The following is a 22,204-nucleotide window of genomic DNA, read 5'->3' on the forward strand; positions in this document are numbered from 1 at the left end:
GATCCTCCGGTCAGATCACTCACTCTGCCCCACCCTGGGGTAAGTCACCTTGGTCTCCCAAGAGATCCCAGTGCCTTCCAATGTGAAAAAACCCAAAAGACTAGAAACAACTCAGGCTTTGGTGACATACAGTCAGCAGACTTTCACAAAACTCTCAATTCTATGCTGACGTTAGAAATACATGAGGTCAGATCTTCATGATGGGGATAAGAAAACAACCAAAATTCACAGGGTCCTTAAGTAAAGGCAACATAGAGATGAGTGAAACAGAAAGCTACAATGACTAAGGGGCTTCGCTGACAGCCTCACACTTAGAGACAGACGTCAGGGTAGTTGTCAAGACCAGAGGGCACAGGAGGACGTAGCAAAGGGATGTGACCGAAATCTGAAACTTGTGGACACACATACGGCCAACAGTCTGCTGACTTGACCACCTCACACCTTTACAGAAAGTCTCCCGACTTTGGGAAACAATTCCTTTCCCCTCCAACTAAGTCAAAACTACACCAACCCTCTGTATAATTTAATACCATATTATTCTGCCTCGAAAAGGAAGGAAATTCTGACACGTGCTAGAGCATGAAGGAACCCGGAAGACATTATGCTAAGTGAAATAAGCCAGCCACAAAAGGACCAATACTGTACGATTCCACTTACATGAGGTCCCTAGAGAAGCCAAATTTACAGGAACAGAAAGGGGAATGGTGGGTGTCTGGGGCTGGGGGAGGGGAGAATGGGGAGCCAGTGTTTAACGGGGACAGAGTTTCAGTTTTGCAAAACTTCTGGAGAGGGATAGCGGTGATGGTTGTCAACAAGGTAAATGAACTTAAGGCTACTGAACCGTTCACTTAAAAGGGTAAAGTTTATATTACATATATTTTACCATAATTAAAAACAAATGAAACAAAATTTTAATAGCAATATCCTGACTTGCCGATTTCTGCTTACCTTAGTCCCTTTCCCAAGAAGCTACGATTTGACTTTTGTGTAAAGCACTGGAAGAGAAGTGTCTCACCACCAATTTACAGCCTAAGTGATTCTAAAAGAAAGAATTAAATTGGCCCGTGGCTAGCATAACTGACATTCAACACAGGAGGTGAGAGGTGCCTTCTAGCAAATTGCCCCGGTGAATATTTACTCTTCTAGCTTAAATTTCTTCCACACAAAGACCACCCAGTCTCCCACCTAGAAGTAAGTATACTAAAGATTTTATTACCATAGTCTGCATCTTTAAGGAAAACTTTGTTCCTATCTCAGTCTTTGAGACATCTCATCTAACCACTAACCTAACAACTCAGGCCCCCTTAACTGAGATGAGACACTGCCCAGGGATTGGGGAGCGGGGGGAGGGACACCTGTGTGGGGCTTCACTGCCTAGTTGCTCTGTGACCTGGAGAAACCACCACCTCTCCCTGCCCTGGTTTCCCTAAGCAGGAATGGGCATGTCAGAATCCTTGTCCTTCCCAATGAGAGGGTGTATAATAAACAGCTCCATAAACTGTCTCATGAAAGCAGGGTATTTTATCATCTTACCTTACATAGAGGAGGGAATCAACACATTTTATCTAAGAAATCCTAGAACTCAAAGACCAGTCTGTATAACCTTATGATTCAACCAGCTAACCAAAGGGAAAATGAAGTCAAATCTCAAGGTAGTAAAAGAAACAAAGTCATAAAATTTCATCCTAAAAGTTTGGTTTAGAAAAATAAAGTTAACATCTGCTTTCAAGAAAAGCTGAACACTAGAAAATAATCATTTTAAGAACCTCAAGCTTTTCTAAAACCTAGCAGTGGTACTATGTGATCCAGCTGGACTTCTGCAGCAGTTTCTCTCCAGCACTCATACTTGCGATCTCTGTCTCCAAGGCTGTTTTGGAAAGGGTCACAGAGACTGCAAGCAGCGCCGGAGCCAGCTCGGCAAGGAGAGCCATGTTCTACCTCTGGCTCCTTGAGACATCGCGCAGCCCTCGTGCTCTCAGGGCGAGTCTGGGAGCTCCCATCCCAGCAGCAGAACCGAGCATCAGCGCCCCTCTCCTCCCTCCCCACACCAGCTGCCATCTCTGGCACTGCACAGCTGTGCCACCACACCCCTTCCCTCCAAAAGAGAGGCTCGGTGAGGGCGTGAAGAACTGAAGAAGTCACTTCGCTCTCACTTTACCCGCCTTCCTAAAGCCTATGTGTACGCTGGCCCTTTGTAAAACCCTGAATACTTCTGCAGACTGAAACATTGCCCCCCCCCCACCTTGGCTGACAGCTGGAACAGACCCCTGGCACCAAAATAAACGTGGGTCTCCAGCTCCTCTTCTGTGTGCATTTTTGGAAAGAGGGCTACCATACCGGGGGAAGGTTCCAAAGTTCTTAATGAGTAAAATAAAAACTCCTAGGGTGGGCTGAGAGGGGGATCTTGCCGGATTTGCCCCTCTGCTTTCTGCCAGCCTATTTCTAACCTCACCAGAGCAGGACCACAGAAATCGGTTATTAGCTTGTTCCTCAATCTCAGGCCTAGAAGAAACCACACTGAAGGCTTAAACCTCTATTTGAAGAAGCTACTGGAAAAACCCTAGGAGGAGAGAGCAGAATGCGAAACCACAAGACAGACATGCAGAGAAGCAGCCGCTGCACACATCACGCTGCTGCCTGCTCCTGGGTGGGAGAGGCCGGCAGCGGCGGCGGCGGCGCATAATAACAACAACAGAGGGATCCGCGCTCTACAGGAAGCTGCACACGATGGGCTCACACGCGCCACCCACTCAGCCTCTTACCCAGGGCGAGTCCCCTCTCCGGCAGCCCCAGGATCCCGGCAGCCCCAGGGCGGCAACGTCAAAGCCCAGGCAGCCGGCAGCTCTCAGCTTCAGAGGCCATGGTGGCCCGGCACCGCGACCCCCCAGTCCCAGGCCCCCGGCTGCCCCCACAGCGCCGGGCGGAGGCAGCGATGGAGCCCGCAAAGAACGTGCGTCCGCACAGCCAGGGCAGAGGCGGCGGCCGCGGACACAAAAGCTGAGCGGAAACCCGGGTGGAGAGGGAACCGATGCTGGTGGGGAAGGCAGGCGTGGACGGAGATGTCGCCGGGCTGACACTTGGAGCGTGTGCTCCGTCCTCCAGGCTTATTTCCATGAATGCGATGACAGTGCCCCGCCCACCACGCCCCCACTCGCGGCCTCGGAGGTGGGACGCGCCAAGAGCCTTTACTCACAGGCTGCAGCGGCTTTTTTCTCCCCCTTGGAAGCAAAAAGCTGATGGTGGCTTCCCAGGGAGGATGTTAACCCTTACTTAAGGGACCCTCTCCCTTCCTGAGTGGATAAACAAGCGGGCAGGATCCAGAGGGCAGGCTGTCCTGTCACCCTCAGCGCAAGGCCACCTCCTTTGCCCAGCCCCGTGTCAGCAGGCAGGGACGCTGACCACGCCGCTCCAACACCATCCCCCCCCCCCCCGGCTTCCCGTCCTCGGAGGCCTTAGGCCCCTTGTCCCCACGTGGCACGCTCCAGCCTTTTTACTAAAAAGGACCTGCCTCCCACTCAGGCCATGTGCTAGCCGCTCTCTCCACACACGGGCCATAGGTGTTTCCGCACCAGAGGCTGCAACAGAGCGTTCCAGTATATTCTGGCTAGGCTGAGTGAGGCAGGTGGGTCCAGGGACGATACTGTAAGATGGCTGGTGACAAGAAACGTCGCTACAGCCTGAGAGGAGTGGCTCTCAAACTCCAGGGCACGAGGATCACCAAGGGCACCATCAGACACACAGATCTGGGACCCCAGGCTGAGACTCGGGTTCCAGAGGCTCAGGGCCCCGTGTTAAGCCAGAACACAGGGTGACTGGAAGCCCTGTCTGCAGACCCCTCTGGGAAGCACTGCCTTTGACTAATAAGGGAGGAGACATAAGGATTTTAAAACAAGTGCCAAATAAGCAAGGAGAAAAAAGAGAAAATAAACCACTACACTAGATGAGGTTCTCCGATCTCGGCACTATTGACATTTCGGGGATCATTCTGTGTCGAGGGCATCCTGGTGCCTTAGAGCACATTTAACTGCACCCTGGCCTCCACCCACTGGATGCCAGTAACACCCCACCCTATCCCCCAGATAGGACAACCCCAAACGTCTCCAGACGTTGCCAAATCCCCTGAAGGGCAAAAGTGTCCTGCTTAAGAAGCACTGGTCCAGGCACACGACAACAACAGGAGGAAAAACACTTAAAAATCCCACACCCTCCCCTGCCTTCCAGTCCTCTGCCCTTAGGAAACTGCTGACAGGAGGCATCCTCCCCCACCACACTAACGTGCGATCCATACTCTGAGGTCTCCTCATCACCAGGAGGGTCACCAGACCTAACCAAACACTTGGGCTTTGCAGCCTAGCCTGTCTTTAAAGAAACAGCCACAATATGAACAATTTTATTTTTGTGTCGAAATGGCAGTTCTCATCTAAAAGAATCATACCAAATCTATGAGAAATAAACCCTAAAATTATTTATGAGATCTTTGCTTTAAGCTGCAAAAGGGAGACAAGTTTTCAACAAACACATGGACTGAGAGTCCCCAACTGACACTCAGTCTGGTGAGCTGCCCATCCCTCACCCGGCCCCAGGGAGAGCCCATCCTCCCTGGTCCACCAGAGCACCTCGTCCCCAGCCTGTTTCCGTTTCCTTGTCATTGTTTAGAGGCTCATCCTGGCCAGCCATGAAGAGCCACCTCTTACGGGGAGAACTCCCTCAGTTCACACAAATGAACCCTCACTTAAAGGCCTTCTTCACACCGTTTCCTTGGAACAATGTTTGTATCATGCAGTTTACCACCTGGTTGGACACTGTCCTGTTCCCAGGGGGTTATCTGCCCATGAAATTAAGCTCTTGCCTTCCAGTAAAATACCATAAATATTCTCACAGCACTCTGCACAGTCCTAAGGGCTATGTCCCCCTTTCTGAGCTAACATCAAAATACACACAGACACACTCCAGGGATTTAAAGGTCCCAGCAGGCAGATCCTGACCTATCACTTTCTGTGCATGACTCGGTCATAAGGCACAGGCTCACTGTGGCTCACCCTTAACTCACCAGCTACAATTCAGCAACAGAGGATCCACCACTGGGCTTGACTTGTAGCGTGTAAACCAGCAAAGGCCTCAGCGTGAAGCCAGGCCAGACAGGCTGGCAGCAAAGGCTGCACCACGGTCAATTCTTGGCACAAACAGTATGATCCAAGGAAGCAAGGAGACAAGAAGTGAGAGTGAAAAGCTACCGACAGGAAGTCTGCAGTGTGGCCCGCCTCTTCTCTAAAGACAGATCTCAATAAACGGCCCCACAATCAAGTTTATGAAATCACAGCGATGATCAGAGAAAAAGACTGTTCACTGGCTAGTAATCTCAGGAAATCTACCAACGGAGAAAATAAAAGCTTTAAAAAATTACTTTCTCAGACTTGTAATCTAACAAACAATCTTTGGGGAAAAAATGGTTACCACCCATAAACCAGGTACCCTATTAGTAACTACCCTATTAGTTACCGTAGAAGATACAAAGATGGTAAGACATGGTTCGGGCCCCCAAAGAGCTTACATGTTACTGGTCCTTTTAAAGAAAAAAGAATCAAGCAGCAAGTAAGCGCCCAATGAATGCTGGCGACAGGCGTCACGGGGTCAGAGACAGCCAAGCCCGCGGCCAGGTTGTCCCAGGAGACCCCACGAGAGCTGAGGCTGGGCCATCGGTGAGAGGGCCCTCGAGGCTGGGGACAGAGGACAAACGGGGACAGGGGAGAACAAGCTGGAAATGCCTGGAAAAGCTGCACAAGTCAGACCATGCCCTTTGAGTCTGGCATGAGGACATCTGACTGTCCTGTTGTCAGGCGGGAGGCAAGGTAGAGACAGAGTGGGAAGGGGCATGGGGGCACCCGGAGAGACGGACGGGGAGCTTTTCCGCGGTGGCCAGGGAGAAGTGACAGGAACACAGGGCGTTTGTCCAAGGCAGCGAAACTTGGGCTCAGAAGTGGGAACAGAGGACTAAGTGTCTTCTGCCCCCCTGGTAGCTCAGAGCTTCCACGGCCACCCTGTGCGACACCGCTCCCCACACCACGCGCCGTCTCCCCAGGGCTGCCTTGAACCGGGCCCTCCGCCACGCGCGCAGGGTGGTCTGCAGCACTCGCTTATTCCACAGACAGCTCCTGAGAGGCAGTAAATCAGTGTCTTTCAATTCACCAACATCACAGACTTGCTAACCCTACGCACTCGGCCTCCCCGAGCCCCGCGTCACCTGGGCAAAGGCCCTGCACCAGCCCATACCAGGCGTGGAGCCCTCCACACTCAGCATCCCCGCCTCCCCTGCTTCTGTGTCACACAAAACTCAGGCATGGAGTTTCAACCATTCTACCCTATTCCTTATGCTTTAAAATGCTGAATTGCTCTTTAGTAAAAGCTAGGAGCATAAATGCTTCTTCAAAGAAGCCGAGACTGGCTTCTGTCCCCTCTCTGAGAAACACCTGAAGCAACCGAGAGGGTAGCAGTTCCTAACTCTAACCTCATAGTAGAAAAAGCCAGCTCCCGGTGCCAGACATCAACCCTTCTCAGAGCTGCCCGAAGTCCAGAGAAGTGACCCTGAGGTCTGAGAGAAGCCCGAGAGGAGCTGGAGGCACCGACTGGGCTCCGGGTCCCAGTGGTCCTGGGTCCGCTCACAGGCAGCAGAGCCGGGGCAGGCAAGGGCCAGCCTCCCTGATGGGGCCTGCTCCCGGCACCAGCGCAGGGATCTCATCCCTGCCGGGGCTGCCCTCGGCCATCCTCTCCCTCCTGGCCTTTGCAGAGGGCGCAGCAGAGACAGGAGGAGACTGCAGGGAGGAAGGAGGGGAGAACTGCGGGGCCACGAGGAGGCTGAGGCAGGCGGTGGGCAACGCTCTGTCCGCAGAGACCCAGGGCGGCACGGTGCCTCAGAGCCGCCAGCTCAAGGAGGCGAGCTGACCCGTGAGAGGGCGGGGGCCTCCTCCCTCCAGTACAAGCAGATTCTCCTCTCTTCTACCCCCAAGCACCAGCAAATTCCCCACAAGCCAGCGCGCTTACTGTGCCAGGAGCAAGCCACCAAGAAAACAAGGAAGATCTGAGCACAGGCAGAGAGAGCCCTGCGGGAAAAGCTGTCCTCAGTATGTGCCTCAGTTTCTAAAACTATTTACCTTACCAACAAGAGTTTCACAGGAGCGCAACAGATAAAACGATATTAAAGTTCATATGGAAAATGTATGTATGAATAGCCTAGAAAACTATGAAGAGGAAGAAGGGTAATGTGAGGCGAGCCTCTGCCAGAGAGTAAAGTGTTGAGACATCAATAATTTGAAATTTCAGCACTACAGAAGGAAAACAGCAGAAAAGAAACTCAAGAAATACTGAAACACACAGGTGGCACTTCAAGTCATAAAATCTCATAAAGAAAATATTTTTAAAAGATACAAAAATATAAAGAAAAATAGGATTATTCAGTCAATGGTGGGGGGGCAATTAGCCAGCTACCCATTTGAGGGAAAACTAAGCTGAATGTCTACCTCATTTATATCGGAATAAATTCTAGCTGAATCAAAGATTTTAATGTAAAAAAAGAAACCACAAAAATTCTAGAATAAAGCATGGATTAATATGGTCATAATCTCAGAGAGTCTGTTCAGTTTGCTACAATGAAATGTAAAGCTTCAGAATGGAAAATAAAGTTCTATGAGCTAAAAGGTAAACAACCAGGACAACAAATGTGCAAAATATATGACAGAGGATTAACTTCTTTTCACAAGGAGAGCAGCATATAGAGCAGTAAGACAAAGGTGGACACAACCAGCGAAAGACATAAAAAGCAGACCCAGAAAGAGAAACACAGTGGCCAGACATGAAGGACGCTTAAACTCTCAAGTTAAAGCACGAACACCACACCGCTCCCAGTGAGTCTGGCAGAAATGAGAGCGTCGGCCAAGGGCGCGGGAGTACACAGGCGGCCCAGGCTCTGCTGGGGGAGTGTAAACGGCGCAACCTTTCTGCAGTACTTTTCAATTCAGTAATTCCGTTTAAGAATTTATCCAATGGACATACTCCCAAAAGTGCAAAAATGAAAACTACTTACACACGATTTGGTCATGAAAAAGAACGAGCTGATCGGTAGATGCCAGCACAGAAAGATCTCCCAGACACTGTGCCACGGGAAGGAACAGGACACCATGCGCGTGGCACCGATGCTGGTAAATGCAAGATCTGAGAAGGACGCACTTGAAACTGTCAACAGGGACCCTGTTCAGAGATGAGGAGTGTGGAGAGGGAGCAAGCAGAGGCGGCAACGCCACATTTTATACCTTTCTGTGTATCTGGATCCACAAATGAGGCAAAATTGTATGTTGAAATTTCTATTCAGAGAAAATATGGAAATGTCACCAGCCACTTACCCCAAAACATTTGCTCAGATTAATGACTAATTATTCCTTTAGTGGAAGGAACATACTTGAGTCCTGTTATAATGCGTGTGAAACCCCTGAGGCAACTATACCATCATGCCACGCTGTCTACGTGGGATTCCAACGTATTTCTATGAATCAGAATCCTGAACGCTTAACAGAAGAGACTTAAGGTGCCAGAAAGAGAGGAGAGGCAGAAATAGCCACTGACTTAGAAAAGAAATGCATTGCATTTTTCTAGGTCAGAAGTTAAGCTTTCATGATTTCTCCATAGGGTAAGGAAGGAAGAACATACAAAAGTCAAGAAATTATCTTCATAAGAAGGGAAGGAGTGGCTGGGCAAGTCCTGACCATGAGCAGAACTGAGGGCAGCAGGACTGACTTCTGTCCCCGTTTTCACTGGTGTGTCACACCCAGCACGGGCTCAGGAGGAGGAGACGTGGGTCCCAAGAGCAGCGCATCTCAGCAGTGCTGCCCAACGCCAGCCCCGGCGGAGTTCCATGTCCCCCCCCAGGAGCCGCGGACCCACAAGCCTGTGGCCCCTCTGCATCTAGTGACTGTCCCAGCTGCAAAATGAACCCATCTGAATCCCCATGAGCGGAAGCTCTTCACAAGGTAACAGGAGAAGACAGCAGCAGTTACAAGAGTCTTTTTCTAAAAAGGAAATCTCAGCTGGGCTGCAACAAACAGAAAGAGGAGCAGAGACAAGAACAATGTAAATTCAGTAAAGGTGCCTTTGGAAGGCTGTCAAAATGCAAGGGAAAAGTGAGAAATGGATATTATAAAAAACTTCCAGGACGTCTACCCCTCCACATTTAACATCACCAGCAGCAAACTCTATGTGGGTCCTGTGCTGCCAGCACCGCCCCCCCCCAACATATTCAGCGAATCTTCCAGAGCCACAGGAAGGGCTGCACCACAAGGTCCTGACGCCTCCTGTCCAGATCTACCGCACCTGCCTTGTCCTCGTCTCCACTGCCCACTGGCAGGCTGGGGGCTCCTAAGGCCCCAGACCGGTGTCCTGCCAAGACCCACACTCCCTGCCTCTTCTTTCCACAATGCTGGCTCCTCAGACAACTCCACCTGCTGCCCTCCGCACCCCACCTGCCTCCTGGACGCTGGGTCCTGACCTCTGGCAGCCAGCCCTATGCATTTATGTTCCGTACCAAAGAGAACTTGGGAGGCTGCAGAAAGCCTTAGACGATGGATAAAGGTCCGCTCTTTTCAGAGCAGAACCCGAGGCCCATTTCTGTTCATCTCTTTCATCAAGAAGAAAGGGCAGTCCTGACCCTCTGTTCAACGCTGCGGGCACTCACGCTGGTGCGGTCCACAGACAGCCTATGAAATCCAGGCTAGAGCCTATGAAATCCAGACCAGAGCAAGTCCCCTTCAAAACTGGTCCCAGCAGATGGTGATGCAGGTCTGCTGAGATGTGTGCTTTGTACAGCGCCAAGCGCTCTAGCTTACAAATAAAGATGTAACCATTTTTGATTTCGCAAAATACAAACTCAACTCCTAAGGAAGGGAGTGAGGAGTATCTACAGATGTTCACTTACAGCACCTCTGCTTTTCTGTTTAATACTCGCCTCGACCTCAGCAACCTGCCCAACATGAGGCTGGCATAATGACAAGGAACGCGTTTAGAGGATGGGATGAGGGGTAAGTTACCATCAGAGAGAGTATTCTAGACGCAACCTGAAAATCCAATGTCCTAAGGGAGAGGCACTCTATTTAATTCCATTCTATTCAGCATATTTTCCTATAAATAACACTATCCTATACTCACATAGTATCCATGGCTTAAAATCTTTTTCCATTTCCATTTTTATTTGAACTTGACAACAAAGTCCGACTATGAACTCTGTGCATTTCCTGACAATGGACTATGCACTGTTACCTCCAGTTTATAGAGGTAAGACTCAATGAGTATAAATAATCCACAAACAGACCAAGCCCAATTCAAACTCACTGGCTGAGCCCTCAGCTCTTTATTTTCTCTCACGGGAATAATAAAAGCCACGTCAGCTCAGCGTTTACTGTGCATCTGCATATGCCCAGCCTGTGCTCGGAGCTGGGATTCAAAGAGCTCCAGCCCATGCCCTGCACAGAAGGGAGAGGCCAGAGGGGTAGGCGAGCGAGCCTGTGGTGGTAGCACATGCTGCCACGGCGGCCACGCCTGCCCAGGACTCAGAGGACACCAGGGACCGAGCGGCTTCACAGCAGTCAAGCCTCTGAGCCAGGAGTTGAGAACAAATGAGTTCCCCAAATGGAGAAGCAGAGACAGCGCGGATGCACATCCCAAGTGAGGGGAGGAGGCCAGGAAGTAGCTGGGTTCCTGGAGACAGTGAGCACACCTTGGGTCAGGGCCCAGGGCACCCGGCAGAGAGCCTGGGCTATGCAGGTGAAGGCCTCGTGTCACACACACCAAGGAGCTGGGATTCCATCCCAAAGAGAAGGCTCAAAGGCAAACCAAGGAGGACCAAACACTCAAAAGGTAAGATTAAACGGCTAAAAAATAGCCCCAGGCAGTTAAGAAAACAGTGCTCAGTTCAGTACAGTGGTTAAGTCTCGCAGGCACCTGCACAACTGCCACTGGTTAGTCCTCACTCACACACACCTGCATAAGTGGAGTAGAAATTGATGAGCGTAAGTACCAAGTCAGGACAGAGGCAAAGCCACATCTGTAACTGAAGGACTGTGGATTAGACACTCGTGCAGCAGGTAGGATCTGATTTCTTTAGACATTTTCTTTTTTTAAATAAATTTATTTATTTATTTAGTTATGGCTACGTTGGGTCTTCGTTGCTGCACGCGGGCTACTCTTCGTTGTGGTGCTCGGGCTTCTCATTGCGGGGGCTTCTCTTGCTGCAGAGCACGGGCTCTAGGCCCGCGGGCTTCAGTAGTTGTAGCTCACAGGCTCTAGAGCGCAGGCTCAGTAGTCATGGTGCACAGGCTTAGTTGCTCCGCGGCATGTGGGATCTTCCCGGACCAGGGCTCGAACCCGTGTCCCCTGCATTGGCAGGCGGATTCTTAACCACTGCGCCACCAGGGAAGCCCCTTTAGAGACATTTTTGAAAACTTCATTCCCCTGTGTGGGGCAGCTCTCTGGGTAACAATCTAATCAATGCAACTGCGTGAGAAGCACACGCTGACGCTTGACCATCCCTCCCCAGGATGCTTGGGGACCTGCCCGGGAAAGTCCATTTGCTCCCTTCACTTTCACATCTGCCTGATGCCACTTCTGCATCTCACCTCAATACCTAGGGGTATCTATCTTAGCAACACTGCCCTCCCTAATGTCCCAAATAGACAACAAGATGAAACATTCCCAGGAGGGTTGAGGGAAATGGAGAACCACCCTCTCTTGAAGGCGACTTTTTCAAGGCAAAGTTGCACATTAATCCTACCACTAAAATCTGATCTCTAAAAGCCCTGGCCCTACTCCCACCCCTGAATCAAGGGCACACACACTGAGCAGTTTATGTTGAATGTTAAAGCCTCTAGGATGGCTAGAGGCTGACGACGTGGGACCCCTTGATTTTGACTTTGAAGCGACGGTTAGCACCACCTCGGTGGGTCTGAAGCCAGGCTACGCAGAAGGAGCAGCAGTAGGCAAGAGGGGAGAACTGGCTCCGTGAGCAGCGGTCGCCATCTGCCCAGGCCAGGCCGGCGCGGCCCTACGAACCCAGGGTCAGCCGCCAACGTCCTCTTCCACTTTCATGAGGCTCCCCTGCTGAACGAGAGACCTTGGCTACCCTGGACTCACCTTTCAGATACAAAACCTCCCATGGGGGCGGTTCAGCCCTGACCTAGAACTGCCTCATTATCGTCCCCTCTTCACATGCCAAGGGTCATTATCAACACCAGATGCCCTCTCCCCCAAAGGCTTTCACACACAGTACAGCTTTTCCAACCACCCTGTGAATATGGTCCAAGATACTCTGTCTGACATAGAGGTAAAACTTGAAAATACTTTATAGTGAACCAGATAAGGAAAAGCATAAAAAGGACCCCCAAAGTTTATTATCACTTTCACAAAATCCATTTTGAAAAACAGCCTAATATTTATTTCTGACTTATTCATATCATTCAGTACCAGCTACAAACCAGTATACATTTTGCTTTTTGTCTTATGGCATTAAAACATGGCCATCTGATGAAAGCATCACAAGAAAACATACACACATCCACACACAAAACTTAACCTCAGAACATTTGAGAGCCCGGACCTAGGGTGCTTTAAGCCAGTTCTTCTGCAAAAGCTTTTGGGATTTATAACCCACAAAATTTGTCACCCCTTTACTCATAGCTTCACTGTTTACAGTGTGGGTGTGGAGAAGACGAAGGAAGTTCCCCAGACCTGACAAGGCTTCAGTCTTTACCTAATACCAAAAGAGGAAGATCAAATAACTATGGATATTCTCTTTGTTACATTTTTATTTAATAAAAATGGTTAATATTCATCTTGAACCTCACCAATACTTTCAACCTGGTCTCTAACATCTTTCCTTTTTAGTGTCACACTCACTCTGGGTGTACACGCAACTTCCAGAGCTTCTAAGACTGCTGCTCAGATTCAGGAAATCAGACACGATCACCAAGTAGGAGGGCACATGCCACCAAGACGCACCCAGGGGGATCTTCAATGAAAAGTAAAGAGTGGGGGTGGGGGCTGGGGGACGTCTTCAGTTTAAAAACACAGCATCTCTCTGGCTCACGCGCTCTCTCGCTCTCTCTCACACACACACACACACACACACACACACACGCACACACAGAGGCAAGAGACTGTCGGTTGGTACTTCTTCTCAAGAGGCAGTAAAATTGTCGTCACAGAATTTCACATGTCAATCAAAAGAGCTACTTAAACCCCACCCCATACACCCAAGCCAGGACTGGGACTCACCGTCCTCTTCTTTGGTTTTAAGGACCATCTTTTCTGTCACAGTAGGACCTTGAAGGTTGCTGGGTTTTGTTCTTCAAAGGAGAACTCAGAGCAAAGACTCCCTGGGAGGCAGGGCCAGGTGGGGCAGGAATACCTGTGAGCTGTCCAGCCACCGGGACAGCTCAGAGCTGCTTCCTGGACCGACAGGGAACTCGCTGGCTGCACTCCTGGACCAATCAGCCTCCAGCCACAGAAGCGTCACTCCCAGTTCACGGCCACCACCCAGTTCCTGAAGTCAAGCTCAAGTAGCTTCCGAGAGGTTAAACACCTCCTCCCTGGAAGCAGTCTGAGCTGGAGTCCAACGAGTAACAGAGGCACTTCTGGTCTCAGATTCGCCCAAAGCAGCAGACAGAGCTGGCGTCTCTCTCTTCACTTCCCAAGTACCTTCTTAGAATGGAATCACTTAAAAACCCCTGGTTGTCTCACAAGGAGATAACAGCGCATTTCCCAAGAGCATGACTAAGAGATCGTAATCATGACAGTATGTTGTGAGGTCACAGGATAAAAGTAGAAGGCGGATTTTAGAGGCCAAAAAAAAAAAAAATCTAAGGGCATTATTCCCAATATAAGTTCAATTTCATCCCCATTCTATGTTCTAATATATTGCACCAAACTGTTCTTTTCTCTTACTATAGTCATGACACATGTTTATTATTGAAATTAGATTACAGTAGTGGCGGGGGGCGGGTCACCCAGGGATAACCACTGATGACATTTCAGTATATATTCTTTACATTTTTCCAGATTTTTGTTTTATGTATTATATTCTTATTCTCTGTGTTTTACATGTAAAATTTAACTATATATACATTTCTTTTTTTTTTTTTTAATTTTTATAGCTACTTTATTTATTTATTTATTTTTGGCTGTGTTGGGTCTTCGGTTCGTGCGAGGGCTTTCTCTAGTTGCGGCAAGCGGGGGCCACTCTTCATCGCGGTGCGGGGACCGCTCTTCATCGCGGTGCGCGGGCCTTTCACTATCGTGGCCCCTCCCGTTGCGGGGCACAGGCTCCAGACGCGCAGGCTCAGTAGTTGTGGCTCACGGGCCCAGCTGCTCCGTGGCATGTGGGATCTTCCCAGACCAGGGCTCGAACCCGTGTCCCCTGCATTAGCAGGCAGATTCTCAACCACTGTGCCACCAGGGAAGCCCTATACATTTCTTTATATCTCTATATCTCTCATATCTGTCATAGTTCATATGTATAACCACATATATTATACAATATATGAGATATATTCATCCTTAAGATATATTTACCTCAAGAGATAAGTATACAGACAGTCCCCGACTTACAATGGTTGACTTTTTTTTTTTTCCCACACCGTGCGGCATGCAGGATCTTAGTTCCCCGACCAGGGATCAAACCCATGCCCCCTGCAGTGGAAGCATGGAGCCCTAACCACTGGACAACCAGGGAAGTCCCACAATGGTTGACTTATGATTTTTCCACTTTATGATGGTGTGAAAGCAACATGCACTCAGTAGAAACCATACTTTGAACGTTGCTCTTTTCCGGGCTAGCGGTATGCGGTCCAATCCTCTCCCGTGATGCTGGGCGGCAGCAGCAGCGAGCACAGCCCCCAGTCAGCCCATGATCACGAGGGTGAACAACCGATACACTTACAACCATCCTGGACCCAGACAACTGTTCTGCTTCTCAGTGTCAATACAGTATTCAAGCCATTACATGAGAAAATCAACACTTTATTACAAAATAGCCTCTGTGTTAGATGATTTTGCCCCACTGCAGGGGGGCAAAACACACTGTGTGTGTTTTGAGCACCTTTAAGGTAGGCTGCGCTAAGCTATGATGTTCAGTTTAGGTGTATTACATGCATTTTTGACCTACAACATTTTCAGCTTACAATGGGTTTATCAGGATGTAGCCTGAAAGAAAGCCTCCATGAATATCCACGTAACGTTCTGGGAAAAGTCTTTTTCTCAGCACAATACCCACGTCAGTCACAATCCCAAGGAGACAGAGACGCACTCAGAGTGGGAGTCTGGAGAGAAGAGAGGGACTGTCTATAAAAGTGAGGGTGGAGGGGCTTCCCTGGTGGCGCAGTGGTTGAGAATCTGCCTGCCAATGCAGGGGACACGGGTTCGAGCCCTGGTCTGGGAGGATCCCACATGCCGCAGAGCAACTGGGCCCGTGAGCCACAATTGCTGAGCCTGCGCGTCTGGAGCCTGTGCCCCGCAACGGGAGGGGCTGCGATAGTGAGAGGCCCACGCACCACGATGAAGAAGTGGCCCCCGCTCGCCGCAACTAGAGAAAGCCCTCACATGAAACGAAGACCCAACACAGCCATAAATAAATAAATAGATAGATAGATAGATAGATAGATAGATAGATAGATAGATAGAGTAGCTATTAAAAAAAAAGTGAGGGTGGAGTGTGGGGAGACCACAGGGAGAGACGCAGCAGCAGGGCCAGTGAGAGGGGGCGGCCCTGACCCAGGCCAGGCCTGCTGGGCAGCGGAGTAGAGAGGCCGCTGGCAGGACCACAGGTAGAGGGTTCAGCCGACCTTAGCTCCCTGGTGGGGAGAAGACACCTTGACCTCACTGTCCCCTGGCCCGCCAGTCTCCTACATAATCCAACAGGGCCAGAGGACCAGGGAGAGCATAGAGAGTGGAGCTGTGAGGGCACAACACAAACCACAAGGCCCCAGGAACCGGCCCTGAAGAATTCAATGGCCTGACATCTGCCCACCAAGTCTCAGCCCCGTAATCACCAGTTTCAAGACCCCCTTCCTGGGACCCTGTCCCTCTTCAGGCTCGTCTCTCACCACCGTGCCTGGTTTGTTTCTCTAAGCAAAAGATGCACACATCATATAAAAAGCAAATAGTACCTAAGGCTTAAAACAGAAAACCACGGCTTCCTGCCCAACTCCCCACCCCCCACCCCCGACTCATGCTTCACAGACGTAGGTCTCTTGACTATTTCTTCTGTTCATCACCTCCTTGTTTTGAAATAACTAGTTACACTACTTGTTCTCGAGTTTTCACCTCTAGACGTCAACTGCCTGCCATGGAAGATGAAGACTCGCCTTTTACCCCCACCCCCCTCCCACATGCACACACACACACACACACACGCCCACTCGGTATAATTACACAAACATTTCTGGTTAAATCAGTATTTAGTATTCCCATAAACACTGCTCACAGCTCAGCTATATAATGTACTATGATTAAAATAACCACAGAATGGACTAAGTGTCCTTTGTTTGTTTCTGTTTGCTCACGCCAAACTCTCTACCAAGCTATGCAACTGTCAAGACGGTCAAACGCGCCGAGCGGTCTGTTTTCTGAGACGGCCTCCAGAAACCTCCACACTCCTACTCAGCCTGGTCTTCTGGCTCTTGAGGCCCGCGTTCGGGGCACCACCCTGAGCACCCCCCAGACATTTCCCACCGCTGGACCTGAGTCTCTGATTCCATGGTTTTTTTCTTTCTTGGACTGCTTGCTCCTTTTGGTGGAGCACATTCTCTAACAACTAGCAGAGAGAGGCTGTGGAGGGGTGGGTTTTCATCGTCGTTGTTGTGAATTTTGCATGTCTCTTCTCTCACACCTGACATTCTGGCGGGGTGTGGCATTCTAAGCGAAGTCACGTTTCCTGAGCATAGTGGAGGCATCCGCTCATTGTTTCCTCTTCCTGTATTGCTCATAGTGATGGTACCATTCTGATTCCCAATATTTTGTATGTGACCTTTTTCCCCTTTCAGGAAGCTTTTAGGACCTTATCTCTACACTCAGTATTGTGAAATTTCATACGTTATGTTAGCCACCAGGTAGAACCTATGTCTGAAGTCTTATACTCTTTAATAAATTCCTGTCCTTTTTTTTTTTCCCAGTTCTTGTTTTTTGGAATTTCTATTAGTTAGACACTGGGCCTCCACTGTGAATCCTTTAACTATTCTTATCTTTTCACTCCTACTTTTCCTCTCCTTTTTGAGCTGCTTTCTAGGAAATATTGTTGCAATGGCCTGAATGTCTGTGTCCCACCCGCCCCAACTCATATGTTGAAACCCTAATGTGATGGTGTTTGGAGGTGGAGCCTCTGGGAGGTGATTAGGTCATGAGGGTGAAGCCACCTTGATGGGATAAGTGCCCTTATAAGAAGAGGCCAGAGAGTTAACTAGCTCTCTCTTTCTGCCATGTGAGGACACAGCGAGAAGATAGCCCTCTATAAACCAGGAGGAGGGCCCTCACCAAGAACCCAACCAGGCCAGCACTGAGATCTTAGACTTTCAGCCTCCACAACTGTGAGAAATAAACATTTGTTGTTTAAGCCACCCAGCCTGTGGTACCTTGTTACAGCAGCCTGAACTAAGACGATTCTCTGCTTTATCTTCCAACCTTTCTATTGAATGTTCTATTTTTGCTATTTTTAATTTGCAAGAACTCACTCTTAATCTCTGAATATTCCTTTTTGATAGCATCCTGTTGTTTCAGTAATATAATTTCTGAGACTCTTAAGTATATAGTTTTTTTATATATAAATTTATTTATTTTATCTGATTTATTTTTGGCTGCATTGGGTCTTCGTTGCTGCACGTGGGCTTTCTCTAGTTGTGGCGAGCGGGGCTACTCTTCGTTGCGGTGAAGAAACCCCCAAAACAGACAAGTAAAACCTGCTGGGATTGTGATTTGCAGTGGCAAATCTACATTGAATCTGTAGATCCTCTGGGAAAACTGACATCTGAGTGTGCTGGGTCCTGAGTGCACTTTCTCTCTCCATGGATTTAGGTCCTCTTTCAAGTCTTTCAATAAAATTTTAGAATTTTTTTTCCACTAAACTCTTGCACATTGTTGATAGATTTATCGCCAGGTATTTAATTACTGTTGGTTGCTAATATATTGGAATGCATTTGTGCTTTATATGTTGACTTTGTGAACAGCAGCTTTGCCAACCTCTGTGAATGATTCTAACAATTTGTCTTTAGGTTTTTTACCTTTTCTATATGGACAGTCAATCCACCTGTGAGACAATCGTTTCCTTTTTTTCCTCTTTACAATCCTTGTGCCCTTTTTCTTGCCCCGTTTCCCCGGCTAGAGCGTTCGGGCCCAATTCTCCTGGGGCTCCGTGGCTGAGAAAGATTGGGCTAGAAAACCCTGCAGTACAGCACCAGTGAAGTTGCTGAGCGTGGACACCCTTCATTTCTTCGCCATCTTAAAGGAAAAGCTTTCTACATTCCTCCACAGAATATAACATTTACTATAAGTTGTAAATACCTTTTATCATGTTAAAAAAGGATTCCTTCTCTTTCTAGTTTGTCAAGAGATTTTTTTCAGTTATGGGTGGCTGCTCAGTTTAGTAATTTTCTTGCAGGTACACATGTGATATTGTTCCAAGAATATACAACCAAGTCATGAACTAGTCTAGCCCTGCACTGTCACGTGTGGTAACCACTACTGAGTTCTTCAAGTATGTTCTAAGTGTAACACACACCCTGGATTTTGAAATCCTAGCACCAAAAAAATGCAAAGTATCTTAATTATTATATTGATTATATGTTGAAATGATAATGTTTTAGATATATTGGGTTAAATAAAATATATTATTAAGGTTATTTTTACCATTTATCTTTTAGCTGTGTAATGTGGCTACTAGAAAATTTTAAATTATGTATTTGGCCCACACTATGTTTTTTTGGACAGCATTGGCTAGACACACCAATGTGTGCGTGCAAATTTAGTCTATAATAATAGCTAACATGTATTGTGTCTACTAGGTGTCTGCATTGTTTTAAGCACTTTTACAATAACCCTACTAAGTGGGAAAATTTTCCCCATTTCCTAGATGAAAAAACTAAAAGACATGGAGAGAGTAAGCAGACAGCTAGTGAGCCATGGAGCCAGGGCTATAACCCAAGCAGCTGACTCCTGGGCTTGCGTGTTTAGTCACTACCTTGTACTGATCACGTGGTATTTTAGGTCAGCAGGGAAAGGATGTGCTCTTCAATAAATGGTGATGACAATTGACTATCCAGAAAAAATTTAGATTCCCTTTGCCATTCTATACTTAAAAAAACAAACAAAAAACCTCCAGATGGATTATAGGTCAAAGTGTATCTTATATATGTATATGTACTTTGACCTATAATCCACCTGGAGTTTTTTGTTTTGTTTCTTTAAGTACAGAATGACAAATATAAGTATGTAAATATAAAAAGTATATATTATATATACCTATATATGTACATATGTACATTTTTAAGTGAATTTTTTCTAATTTTATTGCAAAGGAACATTACTTCCTAAGCAGGTCACAAAAACCTAGAAGTCATAAAAGAAAAAACAATTGACCAACTTGACTTCATATGAATGAACTTAATATATAAATATATTATTTATATTCTATTTTGTATGACAAAAGCTCTCATAAAAAAGGTAAGACTGGCAGTATAGTTGGAGAAAATATTTGCAACACTTACAAGCAAAGGATTACTATCCAAAATATATGAAGAGTACCTACAAACCAATAAAAAGACAAACAACAGTAGCAAAATAGGACAAAGGATATGAACAATTCAGAGAAGAAAGACAGACAGCCAATAACCCTAATAAACAGGGCAGTATAAATTACAATAGCCAGTAGACTACCAGAGTGTTAAAGAGCATTGGTGAGGTTGTAGGGAAGGGGACATTCTCATAGTGTGTGGTGGGGAGCAGGTGGTGCCAAGTTTCAGAAGGCAGTTTGGTAATGTCTGTCCCAGTTAAAAATGTTTCTACAGTACGCCCCTATGCCCAGATCTTGGTTTCTAAATACCATTCCCCATTAAAAGGAACCTGTGATCCTTGGGGAAATGGTTGATTCCAGGGCTGGGTAGGGAAAAATACAAAATGAGCCTGCCCGGAAAATCCTGTGATGGCAGGAAGTGAGGAAGTGCTCAGAGAATGATGGGGACAGGTTGAAAGACACAGAAGCCAACTTGAGGAAGCACCCAGCCGTTGACACGAAAATTGGGGGGTGAGAAAGGATGGCGAGGAACAGATATCCACATCACCCCAGAGCATCTCCCAACAAGATTCTTAGGAATCACAAAAGGACAGCCAGCCACAGAAACTTACAGAAACCTGGTGGACTCATCTTTACCAGATGTTCAAGGTTAACATCACTAGTAAAAGGATTCATCACCATCATGGACCCTGACACAATGCACTAAGAACACAACCTCATTCTTGCCAAAAATGCACAGCCTCAATTGAATCAGGAGAAAACTGCAGGCAAATCCAAACTGGGGAACATTCTACAAAATAATCGAGAAGTCCTCTGTGAAGTGTCAAGGTCGTGACACACAGGACTGGGAACTGTCGTGGTCAGAACTAATTGCAGTGGGGTCTTCTGAATTAGATCCTGGACCAGAAGGAAAGGACCTTAGTGAGAAAACTGGTGAGGTTCCAGTAGGACTGCCAGATTGCTTACTAGTATTGTATTGGTGTTAATTCGCTGGTTTTAATAACTGTACTGTGGTATGTAAGATAGTAACCTTAGGGGAAGTTGGGTAGAGGGCATATGGCAACTCCATGTTTTTTCAATTTTTCTGCAGGTCTAAAAATTTTCAAAATAAAAAGTTAGCTGCCCAGACCTGTTGACTCTGTAATTCAGCGTTTCTGAATCTCTTCTGCACGTACAGAAAGATAGAAGTAGAAGAATGTTGATTGCACACAGCCTGTGACAGCAAAGTACTGGAAACAAAGTTTCATCAGTACAAAATCAAAGTATAGTACAGATTTTGCTGTGGAATGTACCAGTTTAAAAAAATTGAGGTAGATCTATGTGCTCTAAGACAAATTAAATGAAAAAAAAAAAAAAACTTGTAGAAAAACACACACTGTTTAACCTTGTGATGTAGGCAGTAAAAAAAAAAAAAAAAAAGACTTTTATTTTTGTATTTTATGTGTTCTGCACTTCCCCCCCACCCCAGAACATAGTAATCATGTATTCCTTCTGTAATTTAAACAGAAGAAAGTAAGTATGATACATTCTGCCTTTAGTGAGATAATCTTTTTGTGTTAAAAAAAACTCAGAATTATCATTTAATATTTATGCTTTCTTTTTTCTAAACACGATTCCTTTTTTAAAATAATTAATTAATTAATTTTTGGCTGTGTTGGGTCTTCGTTGCTGCACGCGGGCTTTCTCTAGTTGCGGCGAGCAGGGGCTACTCTTCGTTGCGGTGCACGGGCTTCTCGTTGCGGTGGCTTCTCTTGCTGCGGCAGAGCACGGGCTCTAGGCACGAGGGCTTCAGTATTCGCGGCACGTGGGCTCAGTAGTTGTGGCTCTCGGGCTCTAGAGCGCAGGCTCAGTAGTTGCGGCGCACGGGCTTAGTTGCTCTGCGGCATGTGGGATCTTCCCGGACCAGGGCTCGAACCCGTGTCCCCTGCATTGGCAGGTGGATTCTTAACCACTGCGCCACCAGGGAAGTCCCAAGTATATAGTTTATAAGGTTTTCTTCCATGACCTGTTTCCTCTAATTTCTTTTCTTCCGTTTGCTTTGTTCTGTTGTTAATGTTTGGGGATTTTCCTTAAATGTCTAGTAAACAGAGGCTGTTTCTTTACATTTAAGAGAGAGGCACTGACAACCCGATTAAAAGCCCTGTGTAGTAGCTGTGACCTATTGAGTGGGGGGTGTCTTTGTAAAATAATAAAGCAATAACATGTGGATATCCCACATGTAGGACTCTGTAGGTTCTTTTTTCTTGGGCAATGACCTAAAGAAGTGATCTCCAACCTCCTACCTGAGCTATGTGGGCTATAAACCTGGCCAGCAGCATCTGGGAAGCTAGGTAGAGGAGAAAGGGTAAGGAGCTCGTAAGTAAGTACACAGACTTTCACTCAGTTTCCTTACAG

At 47.5% G+C, this 22,204-nt stretch overlaps 1 protein-coding gene across 3 annotated transcripts in view; it reads right to left on the reverse strand.

The window, feature by feature from the left end:
* The window catches only part of CYTH1 (cytohesin 1), a 79,963-nt gene that overhangs the window by 30,757 nt on the left and 27,002 nt on the right, over nt 1-22,204 (reverse strand). The window contains exon 1 of one of the 3 annotated variants that reach the window (XM_082372777.1): nt 13,309-14,128. The exons of 1 other annotated variant lie outside the window; for it this stretch is intronic. In XM_082372777.1, the coding sequence (XP_082228903.1) occupies nt 13,309-13,336 (28 nt within the window). In that variant the 5' untranslated portion in view covers nt 13,337-14,128. Of the gene's footprint in view, nt 1-2,762; nt 2,905-13,308; nt 14,129-22,204 lie in introns of those variants that run through there. One more of the 3 variants, XM_082372778.1, reaches the window with a different exon arrangement.

This window comes from Balaenoptera borealis (genome assembly GCF_965194805.1).
Source record: "Balaenoptera borealis genome assembly, chromosome: 20".
Taxonomy (NCBI): domain Eukaryota; kingdom Metazoa; phylum Chordata; class Mammalia; order Artiodactyla; family Balaenopteridae; genus Balaenoptera; species Balaenoptera borealis.